This window comes from Gnatocerus cornutus, chromosome 7 (assembly GCF_029298725.1).
Source record: "Gnatocerus cornutus isolate USDA-ARS CGAHR chromosome 7, icGnaCorn1.1, whole genome shotgun sequence".
Lineage (NCBI taxonomy): Eukaryota > Metazoa > Arthropoda > Insecta > Coleoptera > Tenebrionidae > Gnatocerus > Gnatocerus cornutus.
In genome coordinates this window covers 14181178-14197431 of record NC_142239.1, presented here as the reverse complement: position 1 = coordinate 14197431, position 16254 = coordinate 14181178, and the positions used below count along the sequence as shown (strand labels likewise).

The window sequence follows — 16254 nt, the reverse complement described above, 5'->3', positions numbered from 1 at the left end:
ACGATTTGCGCCATCATTTTTCTCGCTCTTTTCTCCTTTAGAATTCACCCTCAAATGCTGAAAATTCGATGGTCGATTTTTTAGCGAAAATCGATGAAAAATTTTCATTTTTTTGTAAACTCGTAAACTATTTGACCTACCGATGTAATATTTGGCCAGTTGATAGATTTCGAGCTGCTCTTTCGAGTGATGTATAACTTAAAGGTATTAAACGTTGTTATCGCCACGAAAAAAAAAATTTAAAATCACCCTAAAAAGACTCTTTGAAAACAAATTTTTATCACTATCTCGTTTATTTGTGAAGCAAACTCAAGTTAATTATCCTCATTTAACGCAGAACTTTATGCGGAATTGAAAACTGACCGGAATTTAATACTGTTTTTCTTGCGATTTTCTAGCTAAAAATTTGTTCTTAGATTTTCCAAAAAACGAAAATTTGATATGTAAGAAAAAAATTCATGACTTAAACTATGTCATACTTCTGCGGTCGATATCTCGCTTATTTTTGGCCCAAACTTATGTTATTTGGGCTTATTTTAGGTAGAATTTTACGCAAATTTCAAATCCAGGTCCAAAATCCACGAACGACAACAAATAACTGAGTTATGGAGTTCGGATAGCGAATTTTCACTAGTTTGGTCTTCAACAACAAAACTTCGAAATTTCTCCGTCTCTCAAACTTGTTTTATGAGGGGGCAGATTATTGACAACACTTGTTGAGAGTTTACTACATCTGGTTACAAGCCATCTCGTTCATGAGTTCATTTCTTTTGCTTTTGACTGTACGTGGATGGAATAATTTCCAGGGTGCGTCTGGATGTAAATAATTTCCATTATGCACGTGTTTGTGTTGATGGCAGATCGCCGTACTCGAAGAAAGAAAAAGATGCCGGGAAGCTACAAGAAACGGGGTGAGTGGCCAGTCCGAGTCGCTATTTTAGGGATGGATCAAGCGGGTGGAACCTCTTCGTTAAGATATATTCTATTACAATTGTTTGAGACCTATAAGGCAGATGGAAATATCAAAATTACATTACATTGAATTAATAAATCCTATTACAAAGTTTTACAGACAAAACGATCAATTTTCGAAATTTTTATTTAAAGATCCGCCTATTCTTCATGACAAAACGGAGAATGTGATTAAGTTCGAATTCGATGTAAAAAAAAGAACTTATTCATTGGCCCGCATTCTTATCAAAGTAGTTTTTATAACAAAAAACGCACTTATAGAACCACCTCGATCTCTCATTGGCTAAATGTTTAAAACTGTGTGTGGATACAATTAATTATGCTTAAAATAGAATCAATTCATTGGATGTTAGTGACATAAACGCACAAAACAAAAGAAAGAAAGCTCTGGGTTTACGGTGGAACTATTTTGTAGGGTTTTGTCTATTGGATGGAAAATTAGTCCATAAAAGTGTGCAAGTGGGTTCATATTATAATTGAAGCTTTTTAAATTTATTTCTTTCATACTTTCTTGTTATCTGTAAGATTTTCCGAGAATCGTAAAAATTATCATGACTTCGTAAGTTGTTAAATAAAATATAAAGTGAATTCGGCGTACTTACAAAGTCTGATAAAGAAAAAAAAAATCGAAAATGAGCTTCAGATTCAGAATCAGGAGCAATTCTACTTTAGAAATGCCTTTTTACTGGTTCAGCACAAATTGTTCATAAAATATTTTGATTAGTAATAAATAATAATAACTGTAATGGGACAGCAACAATTAAACAAATCCAAGGAAAATTTTACAATCTCGACTTATCGATCACTATTCCAACATTACATAATTCATCTTCCGACACTATTCAAATCTGTGATAGTCCACAACATCGCTCACTGATAAAGACCCACTCGAGCGATAACACTACTGTTTTCGTCAAACACGAACATCTAATCAGAATCACGAATCCTCGACAGCGTCTCGTTCCGTGCACATAAAATTCATCGACTTAACAAGAACTTGCTAAAGATCAGGACAAACAGGTAACTCATTATTATCGTTGACTCTCAGAGTACGTTTATTTTTAGTTGTGCGCCGTACGCAGCAAACATGAGTGTGGAACCGTCGAAGAAAAATCTCCTTGATTACATCAGTAATTTGGATATTGTTGCACAACCTAAATATATCCGTTTGACAGGAATTGTTTGTACAATTGGTAAATATCAAGATAAGTTTCTTTTAGATGTTAAATTGTTTTCAAGGACCGGCATGTCGCGATGTTGCTATTATGGAGGAAATGATGGCAGCTGGGATGAATGCGGCGCGTCTGAACTTTTCTCATGGTACTCATGAGTACCATGCAGAACTCATCAAGAATTTAAGGACTGCTGTTGCTAATTATAGCAAGAAGATTGGGCGCGCGTTCCCTCTGGCCATAGCCATTGATACCAAAGGCTCTGAAATTAGAACCGGTCTTCTTGAAGGGGTACGTATCAAATTTAAGTTATTACCATCACTCCTTGATCTTCCAGGGGATGTCTTCTGAAGTACTACTAGAAAAAGGGGCGAAAATCATTGTTACAACCGACGAAAAGTACGTGAAAACCGGAAACAAAAGTGTTATTTACGTGGATTATAAGAACATCACGAAGGTGTTAAGTCCGGGAAATCAGATCTTTATTGACGATGGTCTGATTACTCTAACTGTGGAAAAAATCGACGGGAATCGTATTCACTGCATTGTTACAAACGGAGGTTTGCTTGGAAGTAGTAAAGGAGTCAACCTTCCAAACGTAAAGAAAGATCTCCCCACTGTTTCTGAAAAAGACAAAGCCGATCTAAAATTCGGCGTCCAACAAGGAGTCGATTGCATCTTCGCCTCCTTCACACGAAACGCCGAAGAAGTGAACCAAATCCGCAACATCCTCGGCGACTCCAACATTCGCGTCATCGCCAAAATTGAGAATACGCAAGGAGTGAGAAACATGGACGAGATCATCGACGCTGCTGATGGTATTCTCATCGACCGTGGAGATCTAGGAATGGAAATCTCTTTCCAGAAGGTTTTCCTCGCACAGAAGGCGATAGTTGCTAGGTGCAACAAAGTCGGGAAACCCATCATCATCGCCACTCATATGTTGGAGTCGATGGTTGATAAACCAAGACCTACACGAGCTGAAAGTGCTGATGTAGCAAACGCTGTTCTTGATGGTGCCGACTGTGTGATGTTGGCGGGTGAAACAGCCAAGGGACTGTACCCGGTGGTATGTGTACAGACCATGGCGAGTATTTGTCAAGAAGCGGAGGCGGCGATCTGGCAGAAGCAACTCTTCAGCGACCTCACCAGAGAAGTAAGTGTGAGTGGGGAAAACTACGAAAATAATGAGTTTTTTAGGTTTCTGTGCCGTTGGATGTCGTCCAAACCACCGCCATTGCAACAGTTGAAGCGTCTATGAACGCTTTGGCTTCTGCAATTATTGTTGTTACAAAAACAGGGACTTCGGCGAGGTTACTATCGAAATATAGACCCAGATGTCCTATTGTTGCAGTGACGAAGAATGCACAAGTTGCACGACAACTGCATCTTCACAGAGCTATCATGCCTTTGTACTTCGATGGTATTGTTCATGGTTAAATTAGAGGGAAATTTAGGTTTAATTTGTAGGGGACGTTCCCGTGGAATGGACCGAAAATGTGGAGGCCAGGATACAGGCAGGAATTGATCATGGGAAATTGGTGGGTTTTATTAAGTCCGGGGATTTGGTTGTGGTTGTTACAGGGCTGCATCAAGGGGCTGGTTTCACCAATACACTGGCTTTGCTGTAAGGGTCTGTTGTATCCTCAAAGGATGGACCATAATACTGTTTGTTTTAGGTCGGTGCCGTAGAAGACAGTCAGAGGGCAAAGAAAATACTGTTACGAGAAGATTCTGGAAGCTTCGAGCGCCAGCGCTGGAACGTTCCGTGTGCTACTAGAGTCGCCGTTTCTAGAAGGTCGCTGAGTCATAGGCGGAACTCCCGAATATTCTCGCAGCGCTCCAGCATTAGGCTAGTGGTAGGGGAATATCTGTATATAGGGGAGTAGTGATAGGATTATATATAGTCTAGTATTTGGAAGTCCTGTAAAGTGAATAATTGTGAAGTACGAGAGTGTTCATAGTGCACAATAAAATTGTTATTGTTACAAGCGAGACTTTTGATTTTTCGGCCAACGTGACAACTGGTGTCAGAAAGTGGGATCCCGTCCAGCATTGTGATCGAGAAAATTCTGGAATTTTCGATCGGAAAATTCGTGACATTACCGGACTGTGACATTGTTACCTGATTGTGGACAATTTTTATGCCTGTTCAAACCAGACAGCAAGCCGCAGAAATGGAGGGGCTACAAGAATTGATGACCACTATGATGGCAAAATTGGAGACAAATTTAGAAGAAAGAAGACAAAGAGAGAAACTAGAAGAAGAAGAAAGAAGACAAAAAGAAAAACTAGAAGAAGAAGAAAGAAGACAAAAAGAAAAACTAGAAGAAGAAGAAAGAAGACAAAGAGAAAAACTGGAAGAAGAAGAAAGAAGACAAACAGAGAATGCAGCAATCCTGAACCAGCTTAAAGACATGGAACAAAACATGAACGTAGCCATTATGGTTAAGGTCGATGAAATTCAAAAAGAGGTAGAAGAGTGCATAGGAGGCGTTAAGGAGGAACTACTAGGCGTCAGAGAAGAAGTAGAAGAGTGCATAGGAGGCGTCAAGGAGGAACTACGAGGCGTCAAAGAAGAAGTAGCAGAGCGTCTTGAAGGCGTTGAGGGAGAACTACAAGGCGTCAAAGAAGAAGTTAAAGATCTGGAGCGATTTAAACAGCACATGGAAAATGAGTTACTTCGCTTAAGGCGTCAAGTTCCGAATAGGACCGGTCTGACCACAACGAAAGAAATGAAACCTCCGACTTACGATGGGTCGACCTCACTGGACAATTACAAGCTGCAATTTGAAGTGGCGGCCAAACAAAATGGATGGTCGGAAGAAGAAAAATCCTCATTTCTGATAGTTTCCTTGAGAGGGGCGGCTCTGGACCTGCTAGAGACAGTTCCAGGACGAGACAAAGAGCGGTACGACCAGCTGATGGCAGCGTTAGAGGCCAGATTTGGAAACCAACACCTGCAGCAAGTATACGTCTCAGAGCTCAAGACGCGGCGGCAGAGAACTGGAGAGTCTCTGCAGGAATTTGAGGCAAGTGTCAAGCGCCTTGTTTTGCTCGCCTACCCTTCGGCTCCGGCGAATTTTGTGGAACAACTAGCTGTGGATACGTTCCTGCAAGGGATTCGAGATCCAGAAATACAAAGAACGGTCCGACTGGGCAGCTATCACTCCGCAAAAGAAGCTCTGGTGCGCGCTCTAGAGGTGGAAGCCGTTTTCAAGAGCTCTGTGAACGTCCCCGATTACCGACGAATTCGAGGTGTGGGTATTGACGAAGAAGAGGCAACACCTACCGCTTTCGTCACGAAAGCCGAGCTAAACGACATCCTCAAGGAAAACAGGGAGCTACGGATGGCACTGAAGCAGCGAACTAGCCAGACCTGCTATCGTTGCGGAAAACCAGGCCATTTTAAACGTGACTGTAGGGTTGTTCCTAGGAACGACCAGAACGGTCCCCAGTCACGTCCTCAGCAGTCGGAAAACTAAAGCCCAGCAGTGTCAAGGGGCACACACTGGCTGGGGAGAGCACAAGCCCCAAAGTTATTTCCGTTATGCGTTTGAAGAGGAATTTTGAGAGTTTGATAATTGAAGGAAGTGTGAATGGGAGAAAAGTGAAGATGACGGTCGACACCGGAGCCATGGTTTCCCTTGTGAGAAAGGACATGTTGGACAACAGGACATCTCTGGAAACAACGAGTGCTATTTTAAAAACAGTCACGGGAGATGTCGCCACAGTAAGTGCCGAGGCAGAGGTCACGGTCCAGTTGGGAGGTATGAAGTTTCGGCATCGGGTGCTGGTGGCAGGAATTGAGGATGAGATGATCCTGGGAATGGATGTTATTGGACGACATGGGATTTCCTTTAATCACAACGAGAAGATCCTCAAGATTGGAACCGAAAGCTTTGTGTTATCGACCCCAGAAGTAAAAGAAGATGGAGTGAAAGCGTTCGCCTGTGAAAATACTTGTGTGGATGGGAACAGCGAGAAAGTGATAAGTGTGCGTTTAGGAAGTAACTTTGGGAGCTGCGTTGGAATGATTGAACCGACTAGAGACATGACAAAACCAATTCTTGTTGGAAAGACACTAGTAAAAGTGACGAAAGAAATACCTGTGCGGGTGGCGAATATCAACCCTACTCCAGTCACGATCAAGAAGGGCGATCTAGTTGCTGTGTGTGTTCCGATTTCCAGAATAAGTGACGCACAGCCATCAAAGAAAAACGTGAAGACCGTGAAAAAGTTAAAGCTGGAGGTAGACACGAGTGACCTTTCTGAAGAAGAGGCTCTTAAAGCGCAGGCTTTCATCAAGAAGAATAAGGACGTGTTCGCCGTTGAGAATAAACCATTAGGAAGAACGAACATCGTTCAACACAGAATCAATACGGGCGACCATCAACCCATCAGACAGGCACCGAGAAGGTTACCGTGGGCGAAGCAACAGCAGGCCGAACAGTTGGTAAAATCCATGCAAGAAGAAGGGATTATTGAAGAATCCAACAGTCCTTGGTCTTCGCCGGTTGTGCTCGTAACCAAGAAAGACGGTAGTACAAGATTCTGTGTGGATTACCGAAAACTCAACGATGTTACCAAGAAAGACAGTTTTCCATTACCCCGGATTGACGACACTCTCACAACTCTGTCGGGGTCGACGTGGTTCTCAACCTTAGACCTGAAGAGTGGATATTGGCAAGTGGGACTTCATCCCGAAGACAAGGAGAAGACAGCGTTTTCCACGGGAAGTGGCTTGTACCACTTTACGGTTATGCCTTTTGGGCTTTGCAATGCACCCGCTACATTCGAAAGACTAATGGAATGTGTGTTGCGTGGATTGACGTGGAAAACTTGTCTGGTTTATTTAGACGACGTTATGGTCATGGGTAAAAACTTCGATGAACACCTGAAGAACCTTCAAGAAGTGGTAGACCGGTTTAGGGGTGCCAATTTGAAACTTAATCCGAAAAAGTGCCATCTATTTCGGAAGAAAGTGGAGTTTCTGGGGCATACGGTGTCATCTGAAGGAATCAAGACCTGCGAAGATAAGATTCAGGCGATTAAGGAATGGCCCAGACCCAAGGACAAGCACGATGTGAGAAGTTTTATTGGACTTTGCACGTATTATCGGCGGTTTGTAGAAGGTTTCGCCAACATTGCTGCACCTCTGCACAAACTAACGGAAGCAAAGGCATCATTCAACTGGACATCAGACTGCGAAAGCAGTTTCAAGCGGCTGAAGTTAGCTTTGTGCACTAGCCCGATTTTGAGCTACCCCAGGACTCATGGAAAGTTCGTCTTAGACACAGATGCCAGTAACATCGGCATTGGAGCGGTGTTATCGCAGGTGCAGGATGGAGAAGAGAGAGTGATCGAGTATTACAGCAAAGTGTTGAGCAAGCAAGAGAGAAATTACTGCGCTACAAGAAAGGAATTGCTGGCCGTTGTAAAATCTGTAGAGCATTTCCACAAATACTTGTTTGGCCACGAGTTCTTGATAAGGACTGATCATGCTGCCCTCACGTGGTTACTACAGATGAAAGACGCCGAAGGACAAGTGGCTAGGTGGATTGAGCGGCTGCAGCAATACCACTTCAAAATCAAACATCGACCAGGAAAGCAACACAATAACGCTGACGCTCTCTCTAGAAGACCTTGCAAGGATTGCAAGCAGTGCGCGAAGATTGAAGGGCCATTGCCGATAAACAGGATGGTTATCGGTTGTGATGATGACTGGACTACGGAGAATCTTCGGAAGGATCAACAGGCGGACCAGGAAATTGGGCCACTGCTGGAGTGGAAGGAAGCGGATAATGGAAGGCCGCGTTGGGAAGATGTCTCGGAAAAGAGTCCAGGGTTGAAGGCGATGTGGGCGCAGTGGGACTCACTGCGAGTAGAAAATGGGGTACTGAAAAGGGCTTGGGAAAGCGCAGACGGGAAGAAAGTAACCTCCCAGTTACTAGTGCCCAAGAATAGAGTCCCCCAAGTACTCAAGGAGGTCCATGACGGAACATCAGGCGCTCACTTCGGAGTGAACAAAACCTTAAATAAGATTAGGCAGCGGTATTACTGGGTTGGCTGCCGGGAGGATGTCGAACGGTGGTGTAGAAGATGTTCAGTTTGTGGGGCGAGCAAGGGACCTCGAACGCGAACTAAAGGAAGCATGAAACAATACAACGTGGGAGCCCCGTTCGAGAGAATCGCTCTAGATGTGGCCGGGCCATTTCCGAAGACTGACGACGGCAACAAGTACATCTTGGTTGTGCAGGATTATTTCAGTAAATGGCCGGAAGCGTATGCCCTTCCCAACCAAGAAGCCACAACAGTAGCTCGAGTCCTAGTGGATAATTTCTTCAGCAGGTTTGGAGTTCCACTCGAAATGCATTCCGATCAAGGAAGGAATTTTGAGTCTGGCGTTTTTCAAGAGATGTGTAAGCTGCTGGGAATTAGGAAGACTCGAACCACACCCTTGCACCCGCAATCCGACGGCATGGTCGAGAGATTCAACCAGACGATGGAGGAACACCTGTCCAAGGTAGTGGAAGAGCACCAGAGGGATTGGGATCGTCGACTGCCCTTGTTTATGATGGCCTACAGAGCTGCCATTCATGAAACCACGGGAGAAACACCAGCGAGGATTATCTTTGGAAGAGAGCTGCGTCTCCCTTGTGATCTTCTGCTTGGTTCGCCTGGGGCGGAACGAAAGGAAGTACCGCAATTCGTCGACAACCTGAGAGAGACCCTACTGGATACACACCACCTTGTGAGGCAGAGGATCAAAATGGCTAGTGACAGAATGCGGTCCAGATATAATGTGACGGCTAATCATGAAGGATTCAACGAGGGAGACTTGGTGTGGTTATTCAACCCTCGACGAAAGAAGGGCCTATCTCCGAAGTTGACACCTACATGGGAGGGACCGTATAAGGTGATCAAGAGGATCAACGACGTGGTGTATCGGATCCAACGCAGCGCCCGTTCAAAGATGAAAGTGGTTCATCTCAATAGACTTTGTAAATATCACGGAGAATCAGGTGTTTGGTCTGATCGGGACGATCAGAACTAAGAGGGGGGCAGTGTTACGAGAAGATTCTGGAAGCTTCGAGCGCCAGCGCTGGAACGTTCCGTGTGCTACTAGAGTCGCCGTTTCTAGAAGGTCGCTGAGTCATAGGCGGAACTCCCGAATATTCTCGCAGCGCTCCAGCATTAGGCTAGTGGTAGGGGAATATCTGTATATAGGGGAGTAGTGATAGGATTATATATAGTCTAGTATTTGGAAGTCCTGTAAAGTGAATAATTGTGAAGTACGAGAGTGTTCATAGTGCACAATAAAATTGTTATTGTTACAAGCGAGACTTTTGATTTTTCGGCCAACGTGACAATACGTTAAAAATACTGTAACAGACATCGTTTGCTACTAGTTTAGCTTGAATTATGTAAATAAATTACAATTTAAAAAAATGTTGCATTTTTATTTTGTGTAAAACTCGCATGAAAGTTCTATTTCCCACTAGTATAAATACTCATACTCGTGGGAAATGAGTATAATTTTTTGCGTTTTGGATAAAATACTATTTCAAGCCTTTCAAGTTTTAGGCAACCAGCAATACACATCTGTATGTATTGTTGCCACAGTAATAACCTGTCAATACATCGTGATCGTGTAAAACAAACATAACCTAACAATAATTTGAAATTTTATTGCTGTTTTATCTTATTTTAGTACAGTTTAGTTGTGCCGTTTAGTGTCTGTTTATGTGTAAAAAGTGCCGTAATTGAGCTGAAATGTAAGTATTTATTTGTCACTCTGATTTAAACTAGCTTTGCATTTGTAATTAATTATATTGAATTACGTTGCATTTGAGAAAAATGTAATTGATATGGTGAAGGTAATAACTAAGACAGAGCAGTCGTTTGCAACGAATTTTGGATACAAATTATAGAGAAACTTCTTAATGTGGTTTTCCGTCTTCCTGCCACTAAAATTGTTGCTCGAGAGTGGATATTCCTGTCTTAGCAGGATTCTTTTGTATACTCAAAAAACCGAAGTAACTATAAAGTAATTGCTAAATGTTTTTAGTTATGGGTTGATTTTGTGTCTTTTAATTAATAATAATGAAGAACACATCCACAAATTAAAGAAATGAAAAGCCAAATTAACCGTAGAAAAAAAAAGATTTTCAGTTTAATTTTGAAGCTTTGTTAGTTTTCTTACTACTCTTACAAAACTTTTTTTCGAAAACACACCAATATCGAAAGGTATGAAAATGATTATTTTGCCTCATATAATTGTTTGAGGCCGATACGACAGGTGACAATTTCTTTTGTTGCGAGAATTCTGTTGAGCTAAACCCGGACCTGACTACATAAGGGCGTTTCGGAGGGGGTGAGTCAAGTAGCATTGTGTTGGTAGTTAGGAGTACTCTTTCGAGAAAAAAAATTGAATACGTCTCTGACATGAGGGTTGATTTAGTAAATTCAGATATTTGGATTTCGCGTTAAATCAAATTATAATTGTTTAATAATCGGGTCATATTACAAAGTTTAACAGCAAAAAAGAGCAATTTTCGATATTTTTATTTATAGTTCCACCTTGCTTCCTATCAAAGTGGAGAATTTAATTGAAATCGAAGTCAAAGCAAAAAAAAAAGAACTCATTTATACTGGCTCGCGTTCTTATCAAATTAGTTTTTATAACAAAAAAGTGCACCCAATTTTAAGCTAATTAAGTCATGCATTAAATAGAATCAATTCATTGGCTGTTGATGACAAAAACGCGCAAAACAAACGAAAGCAAGCTAGGGGTTCTTCGTTGCGCCAGAATTAATATTTTGTTGTTTTTCTGTTGCAAAAATAAATTCGAATTTGCCTCAGGTAGCAGTGTTAAGTCTAATGTGGACTAATGTAAGATCAAATTTGTACCGATTTTGCGATAATAAAAACTTTCAATTTATTTTATAAACAATGATTCGATAGTTCGAACTTACCCCAATTCACCTTAATTAGTTTAGACTTTTTTTTCATCAGCAAACAGCTTTAGATTATGTGTACTTTTTTCTCAAATTTTTGACTAGATGTAGGGATCATCTTTAATCCCTTGCAACAATTAAACTTCTAAGACGATTTTGATTCATCCTCTTCTGATAGATTTAAACGTACCTATGTAGTTGTCAAATTTTCTAAAGTTTTTTATCTAATTAGCCTCAAATATTTATATCTAGCGGATTAGATTCGAATAATTTAAAAAAAAAACGGTAAAATTAAATGTTGAAGTGTTAACCTGTTTTTACATACCTCAAAAACTTTTTGGATTGCAGAGTTGAATTCAGGAGCTCAAAGTTAATAAAAAACTTGGTTTTTATTGTTCCTATTTGATTAATTTGCCTAAGGAATAACCAAAAATATTGTTATTGTTCATTTATTGCGAATTTTCTACCAGTTGAACCCGGATAAAATCCAAACGTTTTTCTGAAACTGAAAAGAATGGAAGAATTAAAGAATGTGTGCTTGAGATTTTCATCGCACTCATTTTTCAGGTCTTTCATTTGATTCTTTAAACTCTTGACTTCCATAATTTAATCTAAATTCTCTTCCTAATTACGTTCCGGACTCACACTCTTGACGAGTACGCAATTTTCATAAAATTCCCCTCATTTATAATGTAAACACTAATAAATTTTTTACCTGGTGTATCCTGGTTGGAACTAAATGAGGGTTAAATGTCGCCCAACGTGCGGGTATTATGCGAGAGTTTATTTACATCCTACCCTTATTGGTTAATATCTTCAAAATATTAACAAGAATCAACAACGTGAAATTAACGTTAAGCGAGCTATATTTTTAGTAAATAGCCTACATATTAAAATGGGTTTATAACACACACAACGTTCTGTTTGTAGCAACAGCAATTATCTAATACCTTAATTTACTTAAGCTCAACCTTGAGCTAACAATAAGTAATTTTAATGTTGAAAAGACCCATAAAGTGAGTGCACGTGAGTGTGATGGAGATTTCTATAAATATTTTTTAGTCGTGAGTCTATAATATTTTATTTTATGTTGTTTTAATGTTATAATAATAATGCATGTAAAAATAACAGTGCAGATATTTATGAAAACAACAATAATTATTAAACAGTCGCGAAATTTATTTTTTGAATTGGATGTCTGTTTTATTTTATTCTTCTCGTTCGGTGAGCTCTTTCAACAGTGCGACATAAGAACCCAGAGCCTTCATAAACTGAAAATTCAAAAGTTACTACTTGTCATAAAGTCAATAACAAAGTTACAACTGTGATAAAAGATGAAGCGGACATCGAGAAGTAATTCCCAGCTCTTGTATACACCATTTTACACGCTCGCATCTGAACAATGTGAAATATTTTCTGAAACTGTAAATCACAAATATACCAAGGACTCTCGTATAAACTCCATAAAATATCAGCGCTCTAAAAGAACTCTTTTACAGGTATTGTAGCACTTTTTAATCTACCTCAGTTAAAACTTGTCCGCTGTAAGTGTAGATGAAAAGTTCGATACTCGTCGACAAACAATACGTCGTTAAACCGAAAATCATCGCGTGATTTCCCGTCTGGAAATTTATTTCTTGACAACTTAGTTTAGTTTTATCTCATTTACCGTGATCAGACTAAAGGCCATGAAAAGCGTGTTGAAAATTGCAGCGGAAATTTTCCCCAGCAAGAACGTGCTTAAGATGTCGTTGATGTTCTCACAGTACTCCAGAAGTAGTTGATGATGTCTTATATTTTTCTTGAAATAGTTCATATTGCTCTCTCGAAACCTAATTGTTCCGAACGCTTCTCTCTGCTCAGTGTCGCTTAAATTGTGCACATCTGACTCTAAAAGCGAGCGGTGACAACAATTCTTGAAATTGCTCGCTAGAATCTTAAATTGTTGCGCTATTAGTATAGAAATGCACGGAAAAACTAAATCCAACACTGCGTAAATCGTTCCTAAGGTGCTTAAACAGAAAACCTGCCACATATAGGTGAAAAAAAACACCAAAGGGTCGTCGTGGTCGTACGGGATCCATTCCAGGATCGGCAGGACCCTAAAAACAATCATAAAAACGCGGTTTATAAGTCCTGTAAGTTTACATATTCCCACCGACTAGTGCCGAGATTGTCGGCATTAGCGAGCTAAAGACACAATTAATTGACCAGAAACACGCGAATTTGTTCGATAATTTCGAAGCACCATCCATCGTGACATGTTCTATTTTATTATCGCTCTCATCCACGAAATCCTCGTTCATGTTCTTCACCAGCGCGGATAATTTTTCTCTTTTTACCAACAGGAACGTGAAGTTTACAAACAATGAAAAGTAAATGACTGCAACTCAATTAAATTATTTTTCTTTACGACAGTAAACATACCTGTGTTCATTATCACCATTGATTCTTCTATTAGATTAAAGGGAGTCTTGTACAAATAAACAGCACACTGAACAAACGTCGTCACGAAAGACGACATGTAGAAAAAACCCCAAATAAAATACAAACATTTCTGGATGAGCGATTTTGTATCGATGGGGTATAAGAATGAGAGCTTCAGCATGAAAGCGGCGGTGGTAAAATATTTTAGGGTGGTCATATTGTGATTGATGGAGGGAATTGACGTGTGGCGTTTAAATAGTACGGAGTGGACTATAATTAAAATTATGTCCAAGTTTCGTAATTATTGTCGGACTGGTTTCAAGATTTTTGTTTGTGGTAGTTAAGGGTGGTAGTTACAACGAACTTTCTAAATAAATAATTCCAAGGTGGTACGTAAAGTGGCGATTTTGGTGGAGGCGCCGGGCAAAAAAAAAAAAAACAATAAATAAAAATTATAAATACAGGTGTCTGGAAAGTCGCGCACCACCGTGAAACTGAATCATCGGACAATGCCATAGATCACCGGAAAAATGTTAAAAAAAATCCATGTCTTCAATTTTTCGAGATATGATGGGTTGAAGAGGCAAAGTTTGATGCGAAAATTAACGATTTCTGTGCAATAATTTTACGTTTAAATAAATTTGTTACTTAAAGAACATTTTGCGCAAAGACGTGGTGCAAAAAAAATCGGAAAAATCTTGTAAGAAATGCCCGAAAACTGTTAACAAAATTTTTGAATCAACAATGTCGATCAATGTGGCATCGTTCACTTGAAACCATAGTTACATTACTTGTTTATGAGCCGACCTGACTAACGCCAACAATACAACAGCAACGTTACTATGGCTTTGAATACTGGAAATTTAAATTATAGGGGGGCACAGTTTTGCAAAGTTGCCATTTTCCTAATTTTGTTTTGCTTCTCCTGCGAAAACAGAGAGTCGGGAATACTTTTCAACATTTTTTTGGTACTCTGGGGGACCACCCACTTTCAAGATGGTGCGTCACTTTCCAGACACCTTGTATAATAAGGAGAAGTGGTGAATATCGTAAGCAAAATGCATTTTTTGCGCCGTGGATTTGTAATATTTCTTATATTTGGCACAAGAACGCAAATTTGTCACAAGTTAAACAAGTCACCTCTTGTTTATTTGGTTGCCTATCAGAAATTCTGGGGGATTATTATTATTAGGACTATTTACGTGGGTGCTCGGTAAAATTATACAAGCAGATAAGCAAATGGTACAATTAATTTTACCAACTTGATAATTATAATTAAGTACCATAATTTACACCTTTTTGCAATGAATATTAGGCCTATCAAATTTCGCCGTCAAGGTGAGTTTTGGAATGGAGAAACTTACTCTTCTTCAAGTCTGAATTTTTTTAAGTTTTATCTTTTTTTATTATTTATTTATGTTAAAACAATCATGACCTATATAATCTTAACTTTAAAAATACCTTTTGTCGTGACAAAATATTAACAAATAATAAAATTAAACCTGAGATTATCTTATCGCACCGACTGACTGACTGCACAGGATTGTTTAGCATTGAAACTTGCATTCGTTTGTGCAAATGCGTCGCTTCAATTTGTTCCCAAAATCCCTTTTTTATAATTTATTTTTTATTAATTTATTTCGATCGAGAAATAAAAAAATAATAAAAAAATCTGAAGAACTTGAAAAATTAAAAAGCTAATAAATTTTTGCGCACACTTTCTTCGGTCGATTTCTCGCTCATTTTGGGAGCAAACATGCATTATTGGGGCTCATTTTACGCAGAACTTCACGCAGATTCTAAATACAGACTCAAAATATAGGTGCGACTACGAATAATAGAGTTATGGTCGTTTAAAGTTTCGGAAAGTGAATTTTCACTAGTTGTTCAACAACAAAGATTCGAATTTTTTACGTCACCTCAAAGAAGTTAATAATTTGAAGAATATAATTAAAAGAAACTGTGAAATTCAAGAAATCATGAAGAAATTTCAGCGATTTAAAGAAATTTCAGGCAACCAAAAGATTCTAGAAATTCAAAAGGATGACCTAAAAGTAAGATATGAATGAAGCTAAAAAATTACGATAGGATGGATTTGAAAGGTTTTCATCCGATCATTTTTTAAGCTGGGGATAAATAAGGATAAATGAAATTGAAGAATCTGAAGGTTTGCAGAATCCAAGAATCCAAGGACAAAAAATCAGAAATGTGTATGTATAATGATAATGACCATTGCCGTTATCTAGAACCTTCAAATTCCCATAAAAACGTGGACAGATCTGTTTTTGAATATTCTGTATTTATTAACTCTTTGTTTCATCACATCAAGGATCACATTTACGACTTTGATAATTATGTCACAGTCGTCATAACAATTTTGTTTTTCTATATGTTCCAATTTAAAAACAATCAGCCCGTTGCGAATACAAAATAGTGCGTTATCTAGCTAATTAGTACAATATCTTGATTTGCATGCTGCGTAAACATTAATATTAAAATGAAAGTGTTTTAAATTTTCAACCAAAACACGTTTTGTTCGAATCCGTGAACATTCCGGTGGCACCAATTATGAAAATTCGATTGCCAACATCCTAAAAAGCGCTTCTTAATGGTTATTGCGATCTTGAAAATTCGATAATTTACACCCACGATACACTTTTCTTCGCGCTCGATCAATTTATTAAGGAATTTTGGCATCAATTCCTGACCATCTGTTCAATCGC

General features: G+C 39.3%; 3 protein-coding genes across 5 annotated transcripts in view; 2 read left to right on the top strand and 1 right to left on the bottom strand.

Annotated features, from left to right (window-relative positions):
• The first annotated feature begins 1844 nt into the window (after window positions 1–1844).
• On the top strand, window positions 1845–9569 carry LOC148171332 (pyruvate kinase-like). Of its 2 annotated transcripts, none has more exons than XM_088040731.1 (8): window positions 1845–1992; window positions 2055–2165; window positions 2212–2435; window positions 2482–3300; window positions 3345–3567; window positions 3615–3771; window positions 3824–3863; window positions 9521–9569. In XM_088040731.1, exons 2-7 carry the CDS (start codon window positions 2060–2062, stop codon window positions 3834–3836), a joined length of 1542 nt encoding a protein of 513 aa, XP_087896857.1. In that variant the 5' UTR covers window positions 1845–1992; window positions 2055–2059; the 3' UTR covers window positions 3837–3863; window positions 9521–9569. The 2 variants fall into 2 exon arrangements, with proteins under 2 accessions (XP_087896857.1, XP_087896856.1); XM_088040730.1 differs by having other exon boundaries at window positions 2038–2165.
• A 200-nt stretch (window positions 9570–9769) lies between these two features.
• The window catches only part of LOC148171329 (glyoxylate reductase/hydroxypyruvate reductase-like), a 32642-nt gene continuing 26157 nt past the window's right edge, over window positions 9770–16254 (top strand). The window contains exon 1 of one of the 2 annotated variants that reach the window (XM_088040881.1): window positions 9770–9922. In XM_088040881.1, the coding sequence (XP_087897007.1) occupies window positions 9921–9922 (2 nt within the window). In that variant the 5' untranslated portion in view covers window positions 9770–9920. Of the gene's footprint in view, window positions 9923–12110; window positions 12169–16254 lie in introns of those variants that run through there. The other variant, XM_088040884.1, reaches the window with a different exon arrangement.
• Window positions 12198–13410, bottom strand: LOC148171331 (putative odorant receptor 85e). Its single transcript, XM_088041719.1, has 5 exons — window positions 13253–13410; window positions 12774–13206; window positions 12628–12726; window positions 12428–12583; window positions 12198–12375 (listed from the first exon to the last, which is right to left on the bottom strand). The coding sequence occupies exons 1-5, from the start codon at window positions 13408–13410 to the stop codon at window positions 12313–12315; spliced, it is 909 nt and encodes a 302-aa protein (XP_087897845.1). The 3' UTR covers window positions 12198–12312.

Bases quoted from the DNA above. Each gene is read 5' to 3' on its own strand.
- LOC148171332 (XM_088040731.1), top strand. From the start codon at position 2,060: ATGAGTGTGGAACCGTCGAAGAAAAATCTCCTTGATTACATCAGTAAT. The intron at 2,166-2,211 runs GTAAATATCAAG...ATTGTTTTCAAG, and splicing joins AGGAATTGTTTGTACAATTG to GACCGGCATGTCGCGATGTT. The intron at 2,436-2,481 runs GTACGTATCAAA...TTGATCTTCCAG, and splicing joins GAACCGGTCTTCTTGAAGGG to GGGATGTCTTCTGAAGTACT.
- LOC148171331 (XM_088041719.1), bottom strand. From the start codon at position 13,410: ATGAACGAGGATTTCGTGGATGAGAGCGATAATAAAATAGAACATGTC. The intron at 12,584-12,627 runs GTAGATTAAAAA...GAGTTCTTTTAG, and splicing joins GCGGACAAGTTTTAACTGAG to AGCGCTGATATTTTATGGAG. The intron at 12,376-12,427 runs GTTGTAACTTTG...TTGAATTTTCAG, and splicing joins CCGCTTCATCTTTTATCACA to TTTATGAAGGCTCTGGGTTC.